Source organism: Mus musculus, chromosome 3 (assembly GCF_000001635.26).
Source record: "Mus musculus strain C57BL/6J chromosome 3, GRCm38.p6 C57BL/6J".
Classification (NCBI taxonomy): Eukaryota; Metazoa; Chordata; class Mammalia; order Rodentia; family Muridae; genus Mus; species Mus musculus.
In genome coordinates, this window is record NC_000069.6 from 126920264 (window position 1) to 126948154 (window position 27891).

The 27891-nt window shown below is 42.7% G+C and overlaps 1 protein-coding gene across 51 annotated transcripts in view; it reads right to left on the reverse strand.

Annotated features, from left to right (window-relative positions):
• Positions 1 to 1343: 1343 nt before the first annotated feature.
• Ank2 (ankyrin 2, brain) overlaps positions 1344 to 27891 on the reverse strand; it is a 578741-nt gene continuing 552193 nt past the window's right edge. For 36 of the 51 annotated variants that reach the window (XM_006500891.3, NM_001327938.1, XM_006500893.3 and 33 more), the window contains 10 exons: positions 21347 to 27544; positions 19809 to 19883; positions 17475 to 17606; positions 16357 to 16500; positions 14263 to 14515; positions 12675 to 12963; positions 9735 to 9818; positions 9459 to 9623; positions 8402 to 8584; positions 1344 to 3708 (listed from right to left, as the gene is read on the reverse strand). In XM_006500891.3, coding sequence (XP_006500954.1) covers positions 3694 to 3708; positions 8402 to 8584; positions 9459 to 9623; positions 9735 to 9818; positions 12675 to 12963; positions 14263 to 14515; positions 16357 to 16500; positions 17475 to 17606; positions 19809 to 19883; positions 21347 to 27544 — 7538 coding nt within the window. In that variant the 3' untranslated portion in view covers positions 1344 to 3693. Of the gene's footprint in view, positions 3709 to 8401; positions 8585 to 9458; positions 9624 to 9734; positions 9819 to 12674; positions 12964 to 14262; positions 14516 to 16356; positions 16501 to 17474; positions 17607 to 19808; positions 19884 to 21346; positions 27545 to 27891 lie in introns of those variants that run through there. The other 15 variants (XM_030252376.1, XM_030252377.1, XM_030252375.1 and 12 more) reach the window with 4 other exon arrangements.

The window sequence follows — 27891 nt, forward strand, 5'->3', positions numbered from 1 at the left end:
CACTCAAGAAAAATTAGCATTGATTTAGGTTTTCATTAAAAATTTGTTTAGTTTCTTTCCATCTGACCTATTCTCATGCCTGGCATTTGCCCATAACCAGGCTCTCCAAGCTGACATCAACTGAATGGCTCCCACGAGCAGTCTCATTTCCAATTGATGCTTAGCGTCTATGCATGTGTGTGAGTTTACACCTCTGTATGACTAATACAGACCATTTACAAGCTATCTATCATCTTCCCTTAGATTAGAGGCTCTCTCAGCCCCACTTCTAAATATATTTTTGTAAAAGGGCATATGAGTCACAAAAGCTTACTTTCAAAACTGGGTTTGCACGAAGCTAAGTATGAGAAGATACCATATTTTCATATTTTCTCTTGCTATTCAATGTTCTACATCCAGTGCCAGGCAAACCCAGAGTTGCAGTAAGTAGAAAACAGAGCCCAGTAAGCAAATGACAGGGACACATCTACTGCTACTTGGGGGTGGGAGGGCACAAACTTTAATATTCTGTTTTCTTTAGTGTTGTTATGGTGATCCCAGACCCAGAAGATCTTGTTAATGAACAAGAGACAATACAAATCTAGCTGGCCTATTGATGTTGCAGTAAGATTTAAATAAACTCACTCAGTTTTAAGCATTTCTTTTGCTTTCACTGTAGACATACAAGACAGACAGGGGACACACACATACACACACACACACACACACACACACACACACGGAGGGAGGGAGGGAGAGAGAGAGAGAGAGAGAGAGAGAGAGAGAGAGAGAGAGAGAGAGAGAATGATTGATAATGCGATTTTGTTGTTTTGCTTTTTAAAACCCAAACACTCCAAAGGATTACAATTTGAATATTCCTGCCTTGTCTTTGTATGAATATATTCCTTTAATTTCCTGTTCTCTGGCTGCAAAACAAAAAAGGAAATGCCAGGGTTTACTGCTGTCCCGAAAGTCTGTCTCATACTGCTGTCATTATACATAAATGGATCAAATTCCTGTGGCCTTGCCCTCTGTGTTACTGATCAGATTCCCCAGTTCCCTTCCCTCAACATCCTTAAAAGCTCCTACTTTTCATTTACTAGATAGCCTCAAAATTTAAAAAAATTCATTAAAAAATGTCTTGTTTTGCCCAGTTGAGTAACAGTAAGAATAAAAGTTCCTCAGGGCTGTGGTGAGCTAGTCCACATGCTACCGTTTGGCCTCTCAGAATATTATTAAATAAAATCACAAAGGAAAAACAAAGGTAATTCATGTGTTTCTGTTGGCTTCATGTTGACCTCATTTAACAACCTCTGATTCTCCTAAAATAGACTGGTCATAAAGAAGGACAAAACCACCACTGCAACACTTAACACTTATACATTTTATTTAGTTAAATCAGCCATTGTACAACATTGCAGCTATGTATTGTTAGTGTTGTATTGTTTTCCAATAACTAATACATGCCCTCATAGATATATTCAATTAGTGTTATCACCATGGGAACAAGATGCTGATTCATCAACTGAAAATTCACTTCTCACAGTATTCAAGTTTTTGATAACACAGCAAAAAAAAAAAAAATTAAAATTGAAGGAAAAAAAAGTGAAGAACCATTAAGTTGCCACAAGGACATCATCTGCACTGCAAATAACACAACAGAAAGGCTTTTCATGAGCTCCAGGGCAAAGATCTGATAAGATGGCCACCTCATATCTCAAGAAGGGCTGCCACCTGCCTCTCTCTCTCAGTTTGGATGCCAAAGAACACTTTGTTTCTACACAGTCCCCCAGAAAGTGCTAGTGCCGGGGACTCAGGAGATTTGCCTGATGGGAAACCTCTCTCCCAGGAAAATTCTTCTCTTGGCAATGTTACTCAAAAAGATGAAGTGCTATTGTTTGTCGTGTTTGTGTCTGACATTCCGAGCAATGAGTCAGTTCTGCACACAGGAAAAGGCTAGATAGGACTGGAAAAATGTCAGTCTCTGGAGGGTAGGCTGTTTTCCTTCTTTCTCTCTCTCTCTTTCTTTCTTTCTCTCTTTCTTTCTTTTTCTTTTTAATTTCATCTTCATTGAATATACTTTCTTTAACAAATAACTGATTCAAAACGTATACTGTTTATATGAATATATTTGTGAATATATTTATATATATATGTTAAAATGCTACACAGCTTCAATCACTAGGGGGATTCGACATAGGGCATGGGGAGCACTCAGACTGTCATTGTCCCTTCTCTAAAACAAACAGAAAGTCACACAAATGCACTTCAGTTTCCAAGAGTGACTGGGGTTTGAATAAATAAACCAAAAAAAAAAATTAATGAGAACCAAATTTTCCAAGGATTTCCCAAAATCTCATCTGCAAGCTGAAGAGCAGACATGGCGAGAAAGTTGAGACTCAGAGTGAAAACCATTAGTGTAATGAGAAGATGTGTGTGTGTGTGTGTGTGTGTGTGTGTGTGTGTGTGTGTGTGTGATGCTACATGCAGGTATTAGAGGAAAGATAAACTTGGAGGTGGGGAAAAAGAAAAGAAAAGAAAAGAAAAGAAAAGAAAAGAAAAGAAAAGAAACCACTCCAACATGGTGACAGCATTTAACCTTTTGTGTGGTGCATAAATCTTGTTTCCAATGAATTATCTACAGTGCAGTGGCCAGAAGAAAGTACCACCAGTAAGACAGCGTGGTTTGCTAAAGCAGCAATGAACACCGGAAAACTACAGTAGTTATAGCTTTTAAAATACCCTGCCAACGTGTCCAAAGTCAAAAACACCTGAAGGTGCTAGAACACCACCCCTGAAGCTTCTAGCACCAGAATACCTCGCTGTTTCCATCTGCTGGCCTGTGAGTCCTTCTCCCTCTCCCTCAGGGCCACAGTCCAAGAGCCAACGGCTATGGCTGACCAGTCCTAGAGACCACTCCTAGGGATTCTTCTTCAAGATTATGATCCTGACGGCTTTAAGAGCAAATGGCTACTCTGGAAGTTCTAAGGACGTGTCTAAGTCTGAAGTGTTTCTTCCATAGAACTGTATTACCATTTGATTGTGTTAGCAATATCATAATTAACCATTGTTCAGCAATATCTAGAGGCTTTTATTCCATGATGCCCAGTGTAATTATGACAGGCAGTGGTTTGAATTTTACTCTGTTGTTCGTCTGAGAATTTCGGCTATATACATTATACATAGATACCCTTGGAAGGATTCCCCTGTCATTTGAAGAAGTCTGCAGGTGAAGTTCTTCTGATTCATGGAGTTTCATGGAGCTTGAGCAGAAGCAAACAATAGAGATGCCAGTTCCCAGGTTAGCACGGATGCTCAAAATAGTGGATACAGCATCCGGAAGGAAGGATGCTATCTTTGGTCACAAATTAGCTTATAGTTAGAGAGGGGCAGGGAGAAAGAAGGAAAAGTAGATGCTGTGTGTTTGCTGAGAGTGGAAGTGTCACTGGGTCCCAGTAATTAGGCCACTTCAGTCACTCCTGCGCAGAAATGGGAAGTTGCATATTGAGTGGGTTTGTGGTTTCTGGTGAGAACTGGGCAGCTCCTCATTTGGCCTCTTGCTTTGTGTTCTCCTTGCAGAAGTGCCGAAGGAGTTGCTGGAGATCTCGCTGGAGGTCGTCTTGGTCCAGTGCTCCGGGAACATCCTCCAGGTGCTCCAAGGTGATGTGTTTCCCCTGCTGGTCCTTCACCACAGCCCTCCTCTGTGTCCTGGCTTTACTCATTGTTGTCCTACAGGAAGCAGACGAGATTAATTAGGCTCTGTCTTCCCTGAACACCCAAGAACTTCCTGTTTCACCTTTGCATGTGTTTCTATTAGCATGTTTCTCGAGTTTCTCACAAGTGAGCTTCTCTTGTCAGAAAGGACCTGATTTTTTTTTTTTCATCTTTTAGAAACACTTCATGGGAAAGACTCTGTGTGTCCATTTTATTTTCTCAAAGAGAAGCCAGGTCATATGACTCATGTTCCGGTTGAGCTGCACGGATCTGAAAGATCCTTGTCTGCTCTGAAATAACCATCCCACAGGCACCACTGGCACACTCAGAAAAATCATTTAAAATCGATTCACTTCGCAGACCTCAACTTTGCCCAAATTTTGTCTTACTAGCACTTTCCTGTGAGATTCAGATCTTTAAAAACTGGGATATTCTATCAATATACAAGACAGGGACTACCAACAGGAAGGTCTCTGAAGCTTCCCTGGGAGTTAGCAAGAAAGGGAAAGGAAACAGATATGACTTGTGAGAGCTGACACTTCTTGTGTATCCTCAAGACCTCCATATGCCTAAGTCCTGTGCATCCCTGCATGCCAGTGCATCCCTGCATGCCTGTGCATCCCTGCATGCCGGCCGCTCCCTTCCCTGTCGCCTCACGAGGAGCTTCTTGAGAAAGGATGCTATAGCTTACTGTTTTATTTCATACAGTTATTTTCTTAGATTCCCCCACTTGAAAATGATACTACAATTTGTTCTCTCTGTATTCTTCTTGCTTTCTACCTGTGAGAATAATGCTTCAACTGCAAATATGTGTTGAGTATATTTTACGTACATACTATCCTATCATAGTTATGACAAATAAGAAAAATTGACTTTAGAGGATTTTAACGACATCCCACATTATTATTATTATTATTATTATTATTATTATTATTATTTATTATTATTATTAAAAGTGTTAGATAAGGGACTGGGATTCCTGAGCCTGTGTCCATATCTGGGAAGTCATGGACCTTCAAATCCAGCAACAGAGAAGGACAAGCATTTTCCTAATGAATTCCCAGTGTTTAGAAGCTGAAGTTCTGACCATGGTCAAACCTGGAAACACTCACTGGGACAATCGTGTATTCTAAAAATTTACTTCTTCCATAATACTTACAGCTTCCCTCTGAACATCCTTGCTTCCTTCTCCCTTTCCCCAAACCTTTCACTCTAGTAGATATTAAGTGAATTGTATTTTTCATTTGATGGCATATCTACATTTGTTCCTCTTGATGGAATATTCAAACTTGATTGCTGTGGATGCAATCAGTTTGTGTTATTTCTGGTGGTCCCCAGCAGTGCTGCTTCTTTTACTCCACAAAAGGCAAATATCAGCCTCTTTCTGTAGAAGTTAGGAGACATTTCATAGCTCTCTTGTCACAGGGCAGGCCTATAGCCTAAGTCTCTTCCTTCCTTCCTTCCTTCCTTCCTTCCTTCCTTCCTTCCTTCCTTCCTTCCTTCCTTCCTTCCTTCCTTTCTTCCTCCCTCTCTCTCTCTCTCTCTCTTTCTTTCTCTCTCTCTTTCTTTCTTTCTTTCTTTCTTTCTTTCTTTCTTTCTTTCTTTCTTTCCTTCTTTCTTTCTTCCTTTTAGTTTTCTACAGATGTATGCAGATGTTTATATACACACATGCATATGATAAATGTATAACTGAAGTACTATGCACCATAGAATTCCACACTGTCTGGCAGGGTAAATGCAAGGTGTCTGTCTATATCTTTGGCTTTCTGACCAGCACTGTAAAGACACAGTGAGTCAACTGCTTTCCAAATCTATTCTAGTTCACAGATCCTGGAGCACCAGGGTTTGTGAGGACTGTATAGTTTAATCTGAACAATTGGACAAAAGAGTTAAATGCTCAGAACAGCAGAAACATTTTATCCTTAATTCATATGGCATTTAAAAGTTCTAGGAGAGCAATTACATTCTTCCAAATTCATAGCTGCTGCTGTTTCTCCCTTTTGAGCAGAGGGTGAGAGTATGACAGAACCTTTAATTTTTCTCTTCTAATTATTATGATCCAGAAACCTAAAATAGCCCTGTAGGGTACTATAAATGATGATCTTTCTGCTCTTTTCAATGAGATGAGAAGCACAGTTATAACTTGGGTTCCCATTGTATCTTTCACTGAGAAGCTGAGAGGTCTATGTGTGTCCTGATGCTTACAATCGTGCCAGAGGACCAAAAAAGTGAGAGCAAACAGAAGTAAAGCCCAACTTATGATGGCACAGGCAGTTTACTGTGCCTCACAGCTAGCACCCTGTCACACATAGGGAAAAAGCTGCTCACTACTTGCACAGGCTCTTACCAAAGCTGCTTTCAGCAGCACTCGGTACATTCAGGATGGAAGGCATCAAACTTAGGCTCTAACTTCTTGCCACTCGCATGCAAGGTCATGAAACTGGTTAACGGTGAAAAGCAGATGCTATCTGAAGCCACAATAGATAGACTGAGCTGGATGTGGTTAGCTGCCAAGCCAATCATTGTGCCATTGATTAGACTTCTTTTCATGTAACCTCCACATCTATGAACTTGGTGGTATACCCCACCTACTTGACTATATGGGCAATCTGCTTGAACCCAGAAGATCAAAGTGTATAAAGGAATGGCTTGCCATCGCCATGTCTCAGTATTAATCTGAAGGCATCAGTGGACATTTCAGGGGCAACACACTGACACATCCATGCCTGATCTGTGCCTTCTCATACATGACAGTCAACAGCCCAGAAGGGCTCTGCCCTTTCCTAACGTTAGAAACCAGTTGTATCATGTTAGTTGGCAAAGCATCACCCCATGCTAACCCAAACCTCTTAATTATTGATCCATCCTCCTTCAGGATTTCATTCTCTACTAAACTGGGCAAGTGGACGTTCATATGGCTACCTGTGTACCCCAAAGCCTGAGGTAAGAAAAAGAGAAAACAAGACTTGATTCATAGACCACAAACATTAAAACAGTCTATTGCGTGACTAACTGTGGTGACACAGAAAAGTATCTGATGGAACCAAGAGCAACCGCTACAGGTTCGTATGGGCATCGAGGTTTTAGCATCTCCCTTAAAATTCCACTGGTGTCACAGATAGTTTTACACTACTTGCCGAAAGCTTGGAAATAACATATAGGCCAACTGACTTTAAATGACTTCCTTGTTTTACCACACCACTTCTGATTGTGGAGATCTGAATGATAAAGGTCATGCTGAATGATAAAGGATAAAACCCAGAACATCCCTCAGTGTATAAGTATAGGAAACAGAGTATAGCATTTAATTTAAAAAAAATTTTTTTGGAATGGTTTACATTTGTCTATGTGTGTCTGTTATCCCTTCTTCAACCCTTAGAACAGATGTGTTTCGGGATTGAGATAATTTAGTATCTACTGATATTCACTGCATATTATTAATGCCTTAGAGAAATCACAGGCCATATCCTATAATCAGATCTAAGGCATTTCAGTCACAGAGAATGAATATTTCATAAATTACATAAGAGGCCTTCATGTTCTATGGGTTTTGTTGCAGCTCCTGCCCTTTGCGTTCTAATTCTAAGCTGGTTTATACAGAGTCAAATTCCCTTGCCAGTAGCTTAGAACATTGGCTTTATTTTGTTGTTTTGTTTCTTTTCCCAGAATTCTTGCTGTTTGTAATCATATTGAGAGTCTGTGTTTCTGACGCTAAAGAGTTATTTCCTAGCTGTTGAGAATCAGAATGTAAACAATGACCAACACTTTTTAAGTTAGAATAAATGTAATTTTCATTAATGCCCACCACTGAGGATATTAGCTAACAAAGATCAGTTCTACCCAACAATATGAACTAACCAGTACCCCCAGAGCTCCCTGGGACTAAACCACCAATCAGAGAAAACACATGGTGGGACTCATGGCTCTAACTGCATATGTAGCAGAGGATCGCCTAGTCGGTCATCAATGGGAGGAGAGGTTCTTGGTCCTGTGAAGGTTCTATGCCCCAGTATAGGGGAAAGCCAGGTCCAGGAAGCAGGAGTGGGTGGGTTAGGGAGCAGAGGGAGCAGGGAGGGGACAGGGGATTTTTGGAAGGGAAACTAGGAAAGGAGATAACATTTGAAATGTAAATAAACAAAATATCTAATAAAAAAATAAGTTCTATCATCTAACAGGAAACACATTCTGCACTATTATTTATTTACTTTAAAAAAAATTTTTTTTTTTTTGAGACAGGATGCCACTCAGAGGTCCAGGGTGGCCTGAACTCATTTTGTCCTATATGCTAGCTTTGAACTCGTGGCACCCTGCCTTAGCCATATCAGTGCCAGTGTTCCAAGCCTTAGCCATCATAGCTGGCATTGTAATTTAACAGACATAGGGACTCTTGTCTGGATCCTGGAGACTCTGACCCCACATCAACAGGAAGGACTCTTAGCAGTCTGTGTTTCTAAGAGCCCTTTGGGGTGACATGAGTGAATGCCACTAGGCTGAGGAAATATTACTTTACTACACAAATTGTTCAAGAAGGAAAGCTGGTCTGTTGAGGTACCCTAACACCTCCCATGAATCTGTGCATAAAAGAAGCAGTGACAAAGGATTCTCTTTCTGAACCCAAAGCAACCATGAAATGCACATGAAACAAACGCAAAGGAAACATGAAACATGAAAGGAAAATAAACACAAAAATGAGCCAAGGCTTCTGTACCTCTTCAAAGTCATCTTTGGCTGAAGGAAGGTCAGTGGCTAAGCTAGAGTCCCCAAGACTCTTCTCCATCCGTTCTCCGTGTACCATGGTTGTTTTAACAACTTTGCTGACTCTACGGCCTTCTACTGGCTCGGCCTGAAACTGTGAGGTACTGGACAAAACGCTGGGTTCAGACAAAGTCACCTAATGAATGAAGGACATGTGACAGACAATTCCCAACTGATAAAAATGGAACAAACGATGCCATTTTCTGTGCTGTGAAATAAAGTGGTTATAATACTGGCTTTCTGAAAAGTGGTAATTAGGAGTAAGAGAGCAATTGGTCTATCTGAGTGTGGGTTGCTGAGATGGTTAGTGGGTCACTTGAATAAAACCTTACCAGCCACATTTCTAAAAGGCTGATAGGTGCTCTTCTCCACAATTATTTCTTTGGCAACATGAAGACCAACTCAACCCCTGAAGGAAAAAGCATAAAAAGCTAGGGGAGACAAGGTAGATGGCTAGATGGTTTCGGGTACATAATCATACGATTCTTACGATATGAATGAGTGCAGAACAGTAAGATTTTCAAATTGTGTGTCTATGAGAACCAGTGTGGGCGGTGGAGTTTTGGAAAGTTTTGCTTTCCAACAAGGAAGCAAAACAGAAAGTGACAAATGATAAAGCATGGAGTTTCAGATTATAATTGTAATGACCCTGAAATGCTGAAGTCTGAGTATCAAACACATGTCTAACGTGACCTTCGGAAGGCTGGTGTGCCAACAGGGCCTAAGCACTGCAGTACACTTAGACACCGTCTCTTCATGACACACATCTGGCCAGAAAAAAAAAAGGATTTTATTCTCTTAAAATTTGACTTTGGATTTGTACTGTAATCAAGTATGAAGTAAATACAACATAGAAATGAGAAGAACCAAACAAAGACAATGAGTATAATGGCCACATGAAATTGAGATTCAGTAGGAATAAACACCTTTTGGGGTTTATTTATTTATTTATTTGGCCTATGTTTTAACTTTCTCTGTGCAATAAACTCTGCGGAGCTGGGTGGCCTCACCTCTGACTGCTGGGTGTCACTCTTCAATACCACGCGCTTTATCACTTTGGAATAATTGTCCCCATCCTCAATGTTGACTGGCTCCTGAGGCATTCCCTGCATGGTAACCTCCTCCTTCTCTGTGCCATCAGAGGAAACGTACCGCCTAATGATTTTCCGGGTAACCTGAAAAACATTTCATGAGTCCCTCTTATTTTTGAGTTACGGAACCACACTAGTGATAGCCTTTGAACAGGAAGACTGAGGTCAGCCCTGTACAGAGCCCTTGGCCAGTACCTTCTTCACCACGGTGTGTCCATTCTCATCAACATATTCTTCCTCTGTGACCGTCTCTGGGGGTATGTCAGGCATATCGTCTCCCTAAAGAGTGAGAGAAAAGTTACTTAAGTCTCTGGTGCTGTCCTGAAGAACTACGGCCAAGGGTTTTTAATGTGAGGAATGTTAGAAAACCAGACAGAGGTCATGTCGAGAAGTATTGCTGAGATGCAAGATCCTGTCAGTTTGATTAATAAAAATTAAAACAATTAAGCAGAAACCACAAAAATATCATGCTCAGGAGAATCTCATCAAAGTTAGGTAAAACTTAACCAACCAACAAAAATGAATAAGCAAGAGGAGAAACAGGTGAAAGCCAAGAAGCCAAATTGTTCTTCTGCGTTCTGGGTCTCGGAGGCAGGCTGCAAACATCCTTGGCTCTACATTTTTTTAGGAGACGGAAGGACGGCGGGAGCCACTTTCCACGCATGCACTACCTATGGAGCATGCTCAGCTTCTGTTGTTCTGGGTCACTTAGTGAAGGGAAGAGCTGTCCCTACGTGCAGTAACTTAAGAGTAGATACCTGGATAATCACTCTCCGGCGGACAACCCTGGTAGTTACCATGGCCTCCTCATCAGAGCTAGCCTCCAGCTCTCCTAATTCCTCTGTTAGCTCCTGGTGGAAGCATGCAAGAATCGTTGTTTTGTTTTCTTTTGTTTTGAGTTTAGAAAATTTAACCAAAGATTTTCTTGAGATAGGATCTCACTTGATAGACCACCCTGGCCTTGAACTTCCCATCATCCCCTCCCAAATTCCTGAATGCTAGGTTTACAGATGTGAGCCACTGCATGTAGCTGCCTTGTTTTTGCTTAATTTTCTATTGAAAGTCTTTCCTACTGTTTTCTGGATTTGTTCATATCCTATTCTGAAATTTTATGCTGGTGAAAAAAATTGTCTTTTTTTTTTGGTGTGGAAAAATAGATGAGTGGTCATCTCAAGCCTCAACAAGCAAGGAGTTTCATTGCTGCCAGAATCATAGTGAAGTCCTGCAATCTGAGAGCTGTCAGAAAAGCCATGTCTCAAAATTGGTCCCAAAGATATGTGTTTCCCACACGAAGTTTCATGAATCCTTGTTCTTGAAACTTGTAGTAAAAGTCAGGTGAAAACACAGAGCCTAAGTCGTGCAGTAGACATGTGCAATCTGTGGACCAGTCTTGATTAGGCCTAGAATAGGATTCTTATCCCCTACACGGTACAGTTTTTGTATTTGTACCTGGGGTTTCTGAAGGTAAGTCAAATTCCCTGGAGATTTTAGTTAACGGTACATTTTCCTGGCATCAAAAGTGGTAGGCCTTGAATAATATTAAACTAGTTTTTCAAAGAAGTTCAGAGAATTCAAAGTTTGATCCAAAATCAGAGATGAGCATATAATTTTCGATCAGAAAATAGAAGTCATAAACTGTCAGTTTTTCCTACTGGAACACGACTTCTCTCCTCCTTTCCTCCCTTTTTACTCCCCCTCCCTCTACCGTCCCCTCCTTTTCCCTCCCTTCCTCTTCTCTCTCTCTCTCTCTCTCCCTTCTTCCCTTCCAAGTTTTTTGATAGCATCTTGCTTTGTCATATCCCAGGTTGGTTTTAAAATCATGACCAGCCTGCCTTGGGTTTCAGAGTCCTGGGATGACAGGTATGGACTCCCGTACTCACTTGAACCCGTGGCATTGGGTTTGTTTTCAAAGGAAAGGAACACATTCGATTAGCTTAATACATCTCAAAATACTCAAGTTACAGCTCTGCAACCTTCTCTTTGAAAGGAAAACATACAAATTTAAAAAAAATTATACATAAATACATTCAGGAGCCTACCGCCCAGCAACATGGTCCGACACTTTATTTATAATGATGTTTTTTTAAAAAAAATATCTCAGGATATAAAATGTTGTTTAAAACGTTTACTCTTCAGAGGAAAGTTATTTCTAATTTAATGAGGAACACACATTAGGATTCGCTCAGTCTACTCTGTAGGCTTCTCCAGGGAGAGGAGTTGTAAGCTCTGAGGTCTGTGGACTATCTAGACCACATTTGGGGAACCTGAGGTTTAAAAGCATTTCTTAAGACAGCCTGCACTTCTGCCCACAACTTAAAAACCCTCTTTATGGCGATGTGTCATCATATACTCTCAGGCCACTGGTAGGCACTTGGACAATAAAATATGACAACAGGTTTAGGGACAGTGCCTTTTTTTTTTTTTCCTAAGTTATTTCTAAAACCAATCTGAGGAACTTGCAAATTTCACTGCCAAGACGATTCTCTCCAGCAGAGGTGCTGCTGGGCAGACTTGATCTGGGTCTTCATGCTCCACAAGGGGGCAGGAAAGGAACAGCTTTGACATCCACATATTCACTATGCTGTGTGCAATACACACACACACACACACACACACACACACACACACACACACACACACATTAATATTTTTAACAAAGTTATACTTTTGCACTGAGGATCATTTGGGTGCTAACCACCCCAGCTACACCAATGCAAGTGCTCTTTTACGTACAATGCTTACAGCCCACAGGCCCAGCATCACACTGGTACTCTCAGCAGGTTTGTTCATTACCATCACCAACATTACACACAATTCTAGTAATTTTTTCTAAAGCTGTGCTATACTGTTTCACTACAGAGTTTGTTTTTCTTAACAGATGGACTTCCCATGATAAAAATCTGAGCTCCCAGTACGACAGCTAACCTTAGAACTGTGTACCAACTCTTCTGGATTTACAAGCTCTCAGGGGTTTCCCATGTCCTGTTTAACTTACACGATAAGTCATTTTAGTTTTGAAGTTATAAAACAATACAAAATAAAACAAACAAAGAACCATTAATAGACAGAGAAATCAGGCAGCTGTGTAACTCTGTCACAGGTGAGGAGAGGAACACCAAGGAAGGAAGGCCTCACCTTTTGAAAAGCGGCATCACCATCCAGTCTTTCAAAGACCTGAGACTGGTCGTCTGTTGACTCAACAATGACCAGGCTAGTTTTCCTTGGAGAACTCTCCTCTTTGGGCTCGGAAGCCTCCTCAGGTTCTTGCACAATCGGAGAACCACGTTCGCTAGTCACCGGGGTCTGGAGACAAGGCTTTGTTCCCTCAGGAGGGGTACTGATGTCCTCAGGAGTCTTACAGAGAGAGTCAGGAACGGCTGTGGCCTTCTGAGGGTCTTCCACTTCTGCCCCTGGTGTTGTTACACTGGAACAAAAGTGTCAATTTAACACTAAAGAACATTGGAAGGGAAAATAAAATTTCTCTTTGTGTTAGCCAAGATACTATGTGTATGTGCATACATAATGCACACAAATACAAATAAATGTGAAAAATAGATGTTTACGTAACAAAGATTTATAGATAATGCTTTTGACTCAAGCAAGAATGGTAGCAGAACGAAAGAAGCCTTCGTTAGTGTAGTCAGTGTGATTATAAATACAAATATGTCTATGATTTGATGGAAGGGCCTGTTGGCATTGACACTTTCCAGCAGTTCTGAGTAATTCCCACACATCCTGTCAAACTCAGTTTCTAACTAAGAACATGTTGGCCTTTTCCACTCCTTCCTTTGTATCCAGCAGTTTTTCTGTCCTGTCACTGATAACAGATTCCCCGCATGCCTGTCTAGGAGTCCTGGTCTTCCCACGTTTTCCTTTCTATGTCTCTCTATTTTTTTAACCTTTCCCGTATGTTCCCCCTTGCACTCCATTGGGCAGGTAACAGAATGGTACCCACAAGGAAGAAATCATTTCAAGTCTCCCTCGTCTCATATTTCAGTGACCACAGAACTGGGCTGTGAGCTCTTGACACAGTAACGCTGCTTCTCCTGAGTTTCTTTGTCTTCCTGGATGGAGGTGTTGCTCAGGCAAGCTCTCTCATTTACCTGGTAAAGATCTGAGTTGAATGATGCTCTGGGATCCTCGTAAGCCAGCAAAGCCTCTCTAGCCTTAGTCTTACTCCATCCTGTCTCATACTAATGGTATTGGATTCTGTGTACATAATTTATGTTATACTGTTTTATACTTAGATAGCTTTGCTTAAGTACTCATGGGCGGCTGTTCTCACATCACCACTGTTCACACTCTAGTGTAGTCATGGTACCATGTGGAAGCATTCCAACAAGATACAACAATCCCGTAAGTCATGACTGTGCTCAGGAAGGAGTGCGCTGCAAAGGTGAGTCACAGGCTAATCTTTGTCCTCTGATTCTATTAAATAAGTTACACTCCTGTCGTTATCATGGTATCTAGATGTGGAAATGGAGATTTGAAGCATTTTGGGATTGTCCAAGGTCACAAAACTAGAAGTTATCTTGGGTAGAATGGCCTCACACAACACTGTCACAATTATGTATCTTGATTGTTTCCATTTTTCTACAACACAGCCTACAGGGCACTATGAGATTTCTGGAACTTTCCCTTGCAGGGCTGTGCTCCCTCTCACAGTTGTCACAGTGGCTGCAATTCTGGAACTGTACTTAACAGACTTTCTTATGAAACTCACTAATATTCCTGCTGGTCTTGCGTTTTCCCTGAGAAATCTTGTTGAACTGGCTCCTGGTGCATTTGAGGAGACAGTGCTGCTGCTGGGCTGTCCCCTTCAGTTTTGGGGAGGCAATCCTGAAATGTGGAATAACCGACAGATATGTCTTCTTCGGAGACCATGGGCGGGTGGTCGCTAGACTCGCTTTCTTTGGAAGCTTCCTGCTCCTTCTTCTCCTTGGCAGCACAGAGCTCGTCTGGAAGGACTGAAAATCCTGCAGGGGAGAAAATATTTATGAGTCTCACTTATTCTAGGGGTATATTTGTTAAGGGTCATTATGTTCCACATCCTGCTATTGGAGCATTTCTTAGAAAGACGAGCAAGATACTGTGCCTGACTTCAGCATGCTCATCACTCTGAAGAGCCTAAGGAGGGAGTAGTCAGAAAAAGATTAATGGTAATGGGGTCAAAGGTACCACAGAGAATTGTGGGAGCACTTCCTCAATGCTAAAGTGTCTGAAGAAACCATAATGATAAGCAGGCATGTCCTGTGACAGTCCAGTCAGATTCCAAATAGTATGAGGAATCCTTACCAACTTGGGTTCAGTATTCTTTTTATGTAGACACGCTTATGCAGAGTTAAGGTATTTCATACATCAAGAGCAATGATGAGTCACTGAGAGAGATCTAGCTGGGGGTGGGGTGGGGAGACATTATGGAAAGGAAATGAAGAAAGCAAATAAGATGGGGTTGGAAAAAAAGATTAATTATTTTGATCAAATGCTACCAAGGCGTCAAGGAACTTGAACACTGGGGATTTGGTCCTAGGGAAATAATTACTGGAGTTTATTAGATGGACCAGAGTAGTATAAAGAGTTCTTAGGAGAAGGGGAGAAAAGAAGAAACAGGGCAGGTCTAAGGAGAAGGGAGAAGGGAAGCAACAGGGCATTCCAGCCTCTCTCTTGAAGGGGTTTCAAGGAAGTGGACAGAGAAACAGAGCAAACACAGAGGGGAACAACTTAGAGGCAGAAGAGCTAGTCACTTTATTTTCCTTTCAAGGACAGAAGTCTTGAGAGTATCGAAATGGCTTTAGACATGGTTCCAATTGTAAGAGCCAGATGGATGCTTGCAGGAATGGAGGCCTTGATTACTAGAGGACGAGAAGCAGCAGAAAAGATCTAAAAGCTTTAGCAAAGAAGGGAAGTTAGTATATTGTGGCAGGAAGGAAGGCAGAGTGTATATACTCAGACACCTTATCTTGGTAGATCTTCTGGTAAAAAGGTGTGGAGATTTACGTATAATCCCATGTGTCTACCGAATTGGAAGTAAACTCAGCAAGTAAGAATAAACAAGGGGAAGAGAAATATTTTTTTTTACAATTTTTTTTCCATTTTTATTAGGTATTTAGCTCATTTACATTTCCAATGCTATACCAAAAGTCCCCCATATCCACCCACCCCCACTCCCCTGCCCACCCACTCCCCCTTTTTGGCCCTGGTGTTCCCCTGTACTGGGGCATATAAAGTTTGCAAGTCCAATGGGCCTCTCTTTCCAGTGATGGCCGACTAGGCCATCTTTTGATATGGGAAGAGAAATATTGAGGATTTGAAGGAAGAAGTGAAAGTACAAATCAGAGAGGAAAGGGGGCAGGAAGAGTTGGGAGAGGAGGGAGGAGGAGGGGCAGACTAAAAATACGTAATAATAAATTCAGTATAAATGAATACTTATAGTTGACAAGGCCAGTGGCCAAGGGCTCCAGTGCATCTGAAGAATTATTGGTTCAGAAATGTAGAAGGAAGCATGATGCTTAAATACTGTAGTGCTTAGAAATTGCATAGCTACTGATTACGGTGTGTTGGTGCAGAACTAAAAACTTGGTGGTTAAAGTAAGATTTTAAACAAGTCAGTATGAGAAGTTCCTTGGGAACAAAGGAACTGGATGGCCACCTATGGCAGGGAGACAATGAGGAATGAGCAGAGGGCCACCATGGACTGAGAAGGGACTGAGGTGGCATGGAAACAAATACACCACCACCAAAGATTCGTTGCCTGAACAATGAAGGCAGTAGGCCCAGCTTTTGTATTATCCCCTATCCCCAAGAGACATCACTTGACCTTCACTGTGGTCCAGCGTAATGGTCTGCTCTATTTCTGCATAGCTGCGGCCCATGCGCTCCTGGAGGGGCTCTGTGTTGGTCTCCAGGAGATGTACAATGTCCATCCTGTTGATCTTGGTGAGGCATTCGATGAGGATGGTATCTGAGACATTGGAGAGAAGACATTCCTTTCATCTGAGATGTACTCTTTTTAAGATTTTTTTCATTCAGTTGCTTTACTACGTTACTGGTATTCAAATAAAGAACCTGGCAAAGCCTAACTAGGATCTTTGTAAACAGAGGCAAATAGTGATGCATGCAGCCTGCACACTATAGACCCTAAAGACAGAGTTGCCAGATGACATCCGCCCAAACTGGAATCTAGGTAAAAACAAAGACTTTAAGTACACCTCAAATACAGTGTGAAATATATTTATACTAAAAGATATTTATTATTTGTTTTTAAGTTTATTCAAGTGCCCTTCTGTTTTTATTTGCTAAATCTGTCAATGCTTCTAAAAATGAATTTAGACCAAAAAAAGGACAAAAAAAATCCAAAAAAAACAAAAAACAAAAACAACCAAACAACAGCATCCATAACAAAAACAGTAATAGGTATAAATATTTTCATGGAGAAGTGAAAGAAAGTGCCGAATTTGTACAGCAGCTATGATCTATTTAATTTCCCATTCCCCCCACCCCCACAGGGTCATAGTATAAAGTATCAGTCATCATAGAGAGTATCTATTTGGTTCCCCTCCACCACAGACCTAAAATGACTAGAGAGGAATATAAACAGAAACTGAAGGCAAATCCACCACTCATAAGTAGTTATAACTACACGATGTGCCCATTAACCATACTTTGAAACTGTTTGGTCTCAGTGAACTTTCTGTTGGCAGTTAGTGCTGGTATCATTTCCAGATAGTTGACATTGTTCACAAACATCCCATGCAAGATTCTTCATGGAACAAGATTATTCTAAAACCCATAAAAGCTTGCTCTCTGTTTCATCGGCAGCGGTTCTTAAAATTGATGACTCTTGACAATTTCTCTTGCTGATTTTGTAAGGATGAGGTCACTGGGTGACCCACTTCTAGCTGAGATCCCCCTCTACCGTGATGTTCCCCCACCTACCTGTGGCATGCTTCCCATCCCTCTCCAGCCAGTACTTGAGCAGTGCGTGGCTCTGATCTTGAAGGGAGTTGGGGTTCTCGATTCGAATTTGGTGAATTTGCTCCTCAGTGAAATCCAGTTCTCTTGCTAATTCTAGAACAACAACAAAAGGCTACATTGTCAACACACTGAATTCATGTTTACGATTTCCATACCTTGTTCCTTGAGGTCTAAGCAATATAAGGCCTTGTGCTGCTATGAGCAATTTGTGTTAGAAGTGACTCATACACAAGTTTGCCATACTAACACTCAGTAACCCTCACTATGCTCACTCCTACTCTTCCTTAAAATTAGATATAGAATTGATTAGTGTCATTGTAGAAGTAGTAAGGGTAAAGGGGTAAGCCGGGCGTGGTGGCGCACGCCTTTGATCCCAGCACTCGGGAGGCAGAGGCAGGCGGATTTCTGAGTTCGAGGCCAGCCTGGTCTACAAAGTGAGTTCCAGGATAGCCAAGGCTACACAGAGAAACCCTGTCTTGAAAATCAAAAAACAAAACAAAACAACAACAACAACAAAAAGGGTAAAGGGGTAAAAATGTGAATGAAAATCAGACCATCGTCACTTGTTCATACTTTTTACCAAGATAATAAAATAAAATAATAAAATAAAATAAAATAAATAAAATGACTGAAAAACAGGAGAGACAAAGCATTTCTAACCTTTACAATTTTTTAACTCCTACAAATCCTGGTTCTGGAAATGTATGCAAATACTGACTGTAGCTAACTTATAGCGATCCAGTACGCTTTTTTCTTGATTTGAAGTGCACGAAGGAAAGGACTTGGAAGCATTAAACTTGTGTAGGGTGGAAGCCAAAACGTTTCTTCAGTTAAGTGTAATGATGTCCACCTTGAAACCCAGCATGTAGGAGATAGAGACAGGTGTGAGTTTGAGACCAGCCTAGTCTACATAGTGAGTTCCAGAGTGACCAGAGCTGCATAGAGAAACCCTGTCACAAATGTTCCTCCTACAAAAAGTTTCTTTATTCTACTATTAGCATTCTATATGACTACTTAATGCTTGTGCATGCTATTCTAATGTGTAGGTATACAATTGTGTATAAAAGCAATGACTTCTATTATCTAACTGATATATTTCAATACTAAAAATATCCTTGATCTAGTAATTCTGTTTTAGAGATCTATTTCCTTTTCCTTTTCATTTGTTCTATTTGGTTATAAGGTTTTCATTTTTACCAACTTTTCTATACCTACTACATTTAGTATATGTATGGATGTATATGTATTCAAGGAAAATAATGAATTTCTAATATGCCAACTGGGGATATTTTGGTATTATTCTTTGCTATAAATCCCTCAGATAAGCATCCGGTGAGTATTTCAATATTATTCTAAAATTACTAAAAGTTAGAAAACGGCTATTCCTATCTGTGGCTTCCAGTCATTTATTCAAAATTATCAATCATCTTTGAGAACAGATACTTATTTACTACCCAATATTTAAGAAACATGGGATTGTAGTAACTTTATGGCATTTGTCTCAGCGCAGCGTATCCAAATGATACATAAGGAACCACATCAGAGTTAGAAACTGAAAATAAGAAGGTAAGCGAGGCTACAATGTTACCTATTATTAAGTCACAGGCAAATGAGAAATAGCTTTTAAATTCATAAATCATGATTTGTAAATAACAGTATGGATTTAGAATTCAGCTTTTCTTAATAGATCACTGGAACACATACTCTATGCTTCCACACCCCTGCCTCAAAATAAAAATTAAAAAAAAAAAATCAGAGCAGCATCTCATTCATATACATTTTAACATTTGCCCAGAGCATAGGTTAGTAATGATTTGCTCTGAAAGACACCTGACATCAAACATCAAAAAGAAGCAGCTCTGGTGACATCTCGAATGTTATGAAAATTGCCAGGCATGGCAGCTCACACCGTTATTCCCGGCCCTGGGCAGGAAGATTACCATGATCTTAGGCGTGCTTCAGTGACATAGAAAGCTCCAGGTTGGCCTGGGAGATAGAGTGAGAACTTGTCTCAGGAAAACAAAAACAAAAAATTATAAAAAATTTAATCTTAAGAATGTGTGAAGCCTGGCCATCTTGAGTCTGAAAGTCTTCAAATCTCAAGTTCTAAACTCCAAAATGTTGAGAACCATCTATCAGCTGCTGCAGTCATATTTGTCAACTCATAGATTTTTCTTTGCCTTATTTCATATAGTCTTCTTCAAGAAAAGTAAAGGGAAAAGGAAATAGAAAGGATCTTGAACTGGTTGTTCAAGGTTCAGGTTTTCTGTAGAAACCCTGGGTCACACCAATTACCTGTCCAGCTGAAGCCAAGGTGATCAGCGATGTAAGCCAGCCTTTCTTCCATCCGCTCCTGCTCATCTTGGGGATCTACAGAAGGTCAAAAACAGAATGGCCAAAGAGTGTCTGGGACAAGAGGGGAACCATAGTACTGATCATCCAAGAAAGGAATTCACTCGATCTAATATCTAATAGTTGCACAAATTAGCTATCGTGGCTTAGGTCCTATGAACTGGTATGTTTTCTGATTTCTGGGATAAAATGGGGAATGAATCCCATGTGGTGATTTGCGGAAACCATCTGCTTCCATATCCCTTTAATGAAGACTTGTAACTGAACAGAATGTCTAGTTATCTCAGGACTTTCTTTTTATGCTTTTGAAGAAGGAGAACAAAACAACCGTCCACTCACTGAATACATGAAACCCCAGAGAAATCAGAGATGGGCTACGGAGGTGGAGAAACTGAACTGTGCTACTCATGCCCTGTGGACCTGTCAGTCACCACCACGTCCGATCTGAAAGAAAGCACAAGGGATTATCTGAAGCCTGGACTTAAACTGAGGCCAGGAAGATCAATGTCCTATTGACCTTTGGAAGAAGGCAGGACAAAGGCATATGAGCTTTTGATCCTGCTGGTGGGACATTTGCATCTGAGGCAAAGGTTCTGGCTGCCTGTTCCTAAGCAAAGTCATGTAGTGCACACTCGCACACAACTAGAATTCATCCAATCCCCTCTCAACTGCTGTGGACTGCTGGACAGCATTGGGGAATTCTATGTTGCCTACACTTTAAGGATAAGTCTTCATTTAGAAATAATGGAAGCCTGCAGTAACCTCTCAAAGCCACCCATGGTTTCCTTTAAAAAAAAAAAAAGATATATAATTCCAAGAGCCATCATTCCCTCATATCGTGCAAAGTTTGAGATTTTGTTGTTTTCTGAATCCTGTCTGAACACGTTCACTGTTCATTTTTATCTCGGGTTTGTTGGACTAATTTGGTTATCATGGGTATCTGAAAGCTGACCTCTCTGAATTGCAAAACAGGCCCACAATAATTAGAATATTAGGATGTGAGAAATAGTTTTGAGTAAAGGGCTTCCTGATCATGACAAAATTTGATGTACCAATCAAAGTACACCAAGAATTAGAAATTAGAGTAAGGAGGCCTTGTGCCATGAAACCCATATGCTCACATGTAAACGCAAATGTAGTTAACTCGAGACTAAGCCTGGAACATCAGAACAACAAAACTCAAAGCTTGTATGGCTTTCCATGCAGCAGCTAAAGAAAGGCGAGGTTCCCCCGTTGCTTGGTTCTGGTTCTGGTTTGAATAAGCATTCTCATTACTCAATCTTGAGATTGTTTCATAGACAAGAATATACAGAAAAAGCACGAAACACAAAGGGCTTACACAAACACATTAACCACTACAGAAAGCTTAAAGAAAATGAGACATAAATCACAAAATAAAACAAAACTTTACCAAAAAAAAAAAAATCTCTATCAAATTTATGACATGCGTAGCACAGGGATTCCCAGTGGCTGGCAAATACCTTCAGCTCGGTCATGGCCATTTTCATCAGGGATGCGTTCAATCATAGTCTCAATAGACTCATCCCAAATGGGCCTTGTGTCAAAGATGTCCTCGGGAGCTGAGTGCTCAATGTCAACAGGTGGCAGACTCTCAATGACTGACACTTCCAGGGCACTGCTACTTTCGTCGTCTGAAGGTGGCTCCTGCTCCCTCTCTGACTGTGTAAGCCTGTCCACTAATTTGGAAGCTTCATCACTAATCTCCTCAAAGAATTCTATGGAGTTTCGGTAAAGGTCAAAGAAGTGCTCCCTGCTCTCTCTGGTGGGGCTCGTGCCTGGCCTGCCGGAAGATGAAGTGCTCCTGCTCTTCACCGGCAGTCGGGATGCAAAGAGCTTTGGTTTTGTGGCCCCGTCTTCTGATTCTGACTCAAACCCCTCGGCCCTCTCCCTGCTCTCCGTCTCTGTCTCAATGTAACTTCTGGCTTTCACTGGGCATTTGGTCTTAGCATCTAAGGAACTAGCGTCTGACTCTGACTTGCTTCTACCATCTGGTGCTCTGCTTAGTGTTTCCTGTCCCTGGGGGACAGCTGTCTTCTGGAGAGGTATGTCGGTAGGGGAGGGCTGCCACTCAGTTCTTTGGGTGGGTGCTTTGACGGGAATTTTGGACTTTGGTTTTGCTCCACCTTCCTTACTATCCTCATCCAGGCTAGATGGGAAATCATCAGAAAATGCACTCTCATCCTCTGCAGATGGAGGGGCTGGGACTAAAGTGGGGAGAGTCCTGATAGGAATTTGGGGTTTGCTTTCGGCAGAAGGCACGTTGTCCACGGGTGCAGTAGGGATCTCAATCACAGACTTCTGTTCCTCTGGAGAAGACTCTGGGGACTCATCATCCTGTCCCGAATAAACAGACCTAGTGACGGGGGAAAAGTCCAACTGACCAACAGGTCCAGGGACGGCAGGGCGTGGTGTCTGCTTCACAGTGCTCAGAGAATCACTCCGCTGTGTGGTGGGGGGCTCCTCGACCGCTGTGGATACAGCCTCTTTGGTGGGTGTTTCTGTGGAAGCTGAAATTATCACTTGGGAGTCAATGTTAGCATCCGAGGCAGGTAAATCCTCTATCTCCTCACTTACATCATCAGGAAGTAATTCTCCTTCGTCATCCATTGCTTCTTTGGGTTCTGAAAGTTCCAGCGACTCACTAGTAGTCTCCGTCTGTGGAGGCTCAGCCCCAGTGGCCCCTTCCTTCAAGTCTTCGGAGATAGCCTCTTCATTGGACTCTTGGCCGATTTGGAAAAAGTGCAAACTTTCATCTGCATAGGGCCTTTTGGTCATATCGATAGCACCACTTCGGGTCATCTCAAACAGTTTTCCTTCCTGAAAGAGGAATGGATTTTGTTCACTTGTCGGAGTCCCCTCTTCAGTTGGGGTCCTAGCAGGAGTGGTATCAGGAGTGGTGCCCTGTGACTGCCTGTCTACCATCAAACCGAATATCTTCTGTTCTTCCTCCTTCACCCGAGCTTCGAAGGCTGCGTCGTCTTCACGGATCTCGCTCCAGGAGTCAGCATCAGCATCCGTTTTGGTGATGATGACTTTGCTTGCTTGTTCCCCAGTGACTGATGCTGCATCTGATGCGGTGGGTGCTACGGCCAAGGGAGGTGCATCAGACTGCGCGGCCCACAAAGCACTTTTTTGCTCGGATTCAGTTTCTAGATCGTGGCTCTCACAATGAGACTCTTCACCTGAGACAGTTCTGTTAGAGGAGTTTGTCACTACCACATCCTCAGGAGAGGATCTGATGATGACAGAATACACTTCAGGTGAATGAACAACTGTGCTATGACAGGTATCTGTTTGGATTTTGCTGGGCTCAGCAGAGAAGAACGATGAGGAAGGAACATTTTCATAAGGGCTGATGATTTGAGGGTCAGAATTTTCATCAGTCTCAGCTAACTCAGACACTGGAACGTCCATGGCAAACCTCTCTGTTTGCATTGTAGTAGATGAGTCTTGAATGGGACAGTCCTCTGGCATGCTCTCCAAAGCCTGGTCAGTTATCGTGACCTCTACTTTTACAGGGGAAGATGGAGAGGCTATTTCTTTAGCTGATTCATTTCCTTCAGGTATCGCACAACGAGAAGACAAGGAAGAGCTTTCATTGGGAAGATCTGCTTGAGTAGATTCTACTCCAGAAGGATCAAACTCTCTTTCTTCTCGGTCATTTTCACAAGTATCTTGGTGAGCTAGTGAGTCTTTATCAATGGCCAGGGGCTTATCGACATCTTTATGCTCTGGACTCTGAACTCCTAGGGAGACAGGAGTGGCTGAGTTGCTAGGACTCACAGTCTCACAACCATGGCCATCACAGGTCTCTGGCTGAGTAGTCTCTCTGTTCAGGTCACCATCAGACCCATCAGCAGCATCAGCAGAATGAGTCTGACTGTCTTCCGCTAAATGTGATTTGCAGTCTTTATCTTCTGAAGTAGCTGGCTCTTCTTGAATCTCCTCATTCATCTTGAAAGTGTATTGCTTGGGAACTATGGGCTGGAACTGCGTTGCTTCTTCGGGGCTAGAATTAGAGTCTATGCTGGATGGGAGGGGAGATGGGGGTTGCACTCGGATAACTGGCTCCGTCAGAAGTCCCGAGTCAGCACCTTTACTCAGCTGTGTCAGCTCAGGTTCGCTCTCCGAGGAGGAAGAAGAAACCTTTCTGTTCTCTGAAGTCACCAAGACAGGGACCTCCCCCTCCCCCTCTGTGCCCGCCATCTGTTTCTCGTCATTCACTTCTGCTGAATAGTCAGCATCGGGGTCCGAGGCTGAGGAGGACCCATCTTGCCTGGGTTCTTTTTTGTAGTCCCTTTTCTGCTTTGCTTCTTGCTCAAGTTCATCAAACGTTTTAATTTTGGTTACCATTTTGAACATTTCCTCTTCTGGCGTGAACCTCTTCTTCTCCCCGTTCTCAGAGTCATCCTCTTCTGCACATTCGTGAATCACAGCCGGTTTGGGTGTACTTGAATCGGAAGGTTTGGGTGTGACCTCGTAGCTAACTTCCTCGGAGCTGGGGGTGTCAGGGGACAGGGGGCTTTTCCCTGAGCTCTCCATGAGGGATGTCTGCTCTAGACTGTCATCCTCAGCACTGCCATCGGGGTCTCGGAGCAGCCGGGAACGCATGGAGGCCACTTCCGCAACAAGATCTGTTTTGGCAATAGCTGCGGGGAGGGGAAAGTGACTTGGGAGTATTCCTGCCTTCATTTTAGGCTCAACCGGGCTGCTTTCAAGGGAGTCCCTGCAAGGGGACTCTTTCAGAGGACTTGGTTCCAGAGAATCAGGGGTTTTGTGGGAGGAGTTATCTTCTAGCACGGGGCTGGCTTCCAGAGAGTCTTTGTGGCTGACTGCTAATGATTCATCAGCCATTGGGCTAAGGACCTCACTATCCCGGTTAGGGAGAGGAAGTTCTAGCCCTTGGGGACTTCTAATAGCTCCCTGGGGCTTTGGTTCAGTTCCCTCAGCTGTCTTGACGGAAGCATCAGATGGTGGGAAGGGCTTTGTCACTTCTGAGGGTGTTAAGGATTCCTGAGTTTCACTTTCTGATTGTGTCTTAAAAGCTGAGCTAACAAGTGGAAGCTGACTTTCACCACAGGACCCTTTCTCAGTAAACACCTCACTTGCTAATGATACACTCTGGCTCTCAGGGCAGCCATCTTGTTTGGAGCACACATCTTTGTGAGGGTCTTGGGTGACCTCCTTCTGAGAATGCTCTGTAGAGGGCTCTGAACCCCGAGTGACCCCAGCACCTTGTTTTTGAGAACTATCAGTAATGTCATTAGTTATAGGAAGCTCTTTTTCTGAATGAATGTCTGTGGGTGTTCCTACCTTGGTAGTTTCCTTAGCCTCTCCAATCTGTTCCTCACTTTTCTTTGGTGAGAAAGAAAGACTCTCTGGACTTGTCTCAGGAGTTTCTGCTAGGCCCTCATGTTTGTAGCTCTCTTCTGAACTGATCTGAGGCGTGCCTTCCATCAGGCTGCTGCAAGGCGAGCCTGCTATCACTTCTTGTTTCAGGCTTTCGGAACTGCCACCCAAAGCACCGCTCTGTAAAGACAGAGCTGGAAGGAACTCGTCTTTCATATAATCTAGTGGGAAAGCCGTGTTGAAGGGACTCGTAATTACTTGGTCTAAATGAACCTGAGCCTTTTCTGTGTCCTCGGTGAGGCGGAATTGTTGGTATTTGTCATTGTCTTCTAACTCTTGCTTGATGACTTCAGAAAAGTCAGTGGAGGTTTTCCTGTCTGGACTGATCTGGAAGTCCATGTCTCCCTGCTCATCCACAATCTTCTCACTCCCACGATGGCTCTCTTCTGCCGCCACTGATGGAACTACCTCGGGTGTTTTAATAATGGGGGTTCTCTCAAACCTTTCTCTAACTGGATCTTCCATCCTGAGCCCAACGGTGATGGTGGTAGAACGGAACCTTCTGGATTCCGTAGCTGCCGAGACCTGGAATCTCTGGCCACGCTTGGCTGTCTGACTTTCTATTCTCTGTGTTTCTCTCTGGGTCACAGTGTGCCCTTTTTCTTTTTCTACCCGACTTTTACTTTTGTCTTGCGGCTGTTTTTGTTTGGCTGACTTGTGCTCAAAGAGTCCTGTTTTGTGTTTAGATGGGTCCTGACCTGACTGGAATGCTTTCATGAGCTCCCGGACAGACATTGTCTCCTCAATTCGTTCGGTTTTGGAGGTGGGAGATATGGGTGGCTGCTTTTCTGTCTTCCCAGGAGACACAGGGAGGTGCTTCTCATGTTTCCCGGTGGCAGACCCAGGTGCCGGCTTCTCTGGGGTTCTTATAGAAGGGGAACCGGGCAAGTGTTTTTCGGTTTTGCCAGGTGACACTGGGGGATGTTTCTCTGTTCTTCCAGATGATGGCACCGGTGGACGTTTGTCTGTCTTACCTGAAGGGGACCCGGGTGTGTGTCGTTCTGTTTTTAGAGATGACACAGGGGAATGTCTTTCATTTTTGGTTGAGGGGGAACCAGGTGAGTGTTTCTCGGGTTTACCTGAAAATACTGGTGAATGCCGTTCGGTTTTGGCCGAGGGTGACACAGGTGAGAGTTTTTCGTTTTTGCTGGACGGTGACACTGGTGTGTGCCTTTCAGGTTTTGCGGAGGAAGAAAGGGAAGAGTGTCTTTCTGCTTTAGAGGAAGTCGATGACTTTGAAGAGGGTGACACAGCTGGGTGTGTCCTGGGAGTGGTCCTTTTGGGCACATCCTCTTTGCCTTTGACTCTGACTGGCAGCTTGCTTCGGCCTTTCTGCTCATCTTCCACTCGCTTCTGAAGAGCCTTCACTTTGTCCTTTATGGAACCAATAGGAGTTTCTTCTATGAGAGGAGAGGTGGCCTTGGCAGTGGGGAGGGGTTCAGGGACCAGGCCGCGGTCTTCATCTACCGACTCCTCTGAACTACCTTTCTTAAGTTCGGTCTTTTCTTCGCTGCTTTGCGAGCTTTCCTCTTTCTGTTTCTGCTTCTCTTTTAGTTTCCTCCTCACTGGCTTTTTGATCGCCAGGCCTGGTTTGAGCTGCTTCTGAGCGCTCTGTTTCTCCTCGGCTGAGGTGGCCTTCCCCTTATTACTCTCAGAGCTCTTGCCAACAGCTGAAGCCTGACTTGTCTCCCCTGACTTTTCTGGAGCTGTGTGTGGCTTCTTTTCATGAGGACTAGTGTATGAATTTAGGTCATCTGTGAGGTAGTTCACTAACCCAGTAGAGTCCTTTTCTACTTTGGCCTTGGTCTCTCTGTCTACTCTGACCTCTATACATGGGTGTTCATCGATTTCTACTGGGGCGTGTTGCTTGGCCTCTTGGATTTCCTCATCGCTGACAATAACCCATTCCTCCTCTAGCTCCCGCTCAGACTGAGAACTCCGCGCTCTGCCTTCATCTCTCATGCATGTTCCACTCCTCAGGATCGCATTCACCTTCTCTAAGTCCTCCTTCACTCTCTCTACAATTTCAAAGGGCTCGCCTGGCTCTTCTTCACCGGCCTTTGCCAGCTCCTTCACTTTGAGCGAACCTGCCTTATCAGACACATCTGTGGTCAAGATGGCCGTCATTTTGATCAAATCTTGTTTCATCTCAGAAACTTCAGAGAGCAAGTCCGGACTTGCTAAGACAGGAACTTCATTAACCAGGTGGCTTTTCAGGACAGATGTTTCTGTCGACTCTGTCTCATCATCTTTGATGTGAATGAAAAAACATTGAAAGTAAAATGGAAATCAAAAAAGATATTGGCAAATGTAATCAGGACCAAAAACAACACAGCGTCTTTTTCCTGGTGGTGGGAGGGGCAACAGAATGGGCTGGGAATGGTGGATCCACAAGGTCTCAAGGTACAAGAGCAAAGCAAGGCTAACGGAAAAAAAAAAAAAAACAACTGAAAAGGAAAATGAGCAGGAAATAACTTGCTTAATTTTCTCACTGTAGCACATTCATACATACAACAAAGCTATCACGAATACTCAAGACATACATTAAAAAAAATCACAAATCAAAAAGAAGAGCGCTGTGAAATTGCACAGAGGT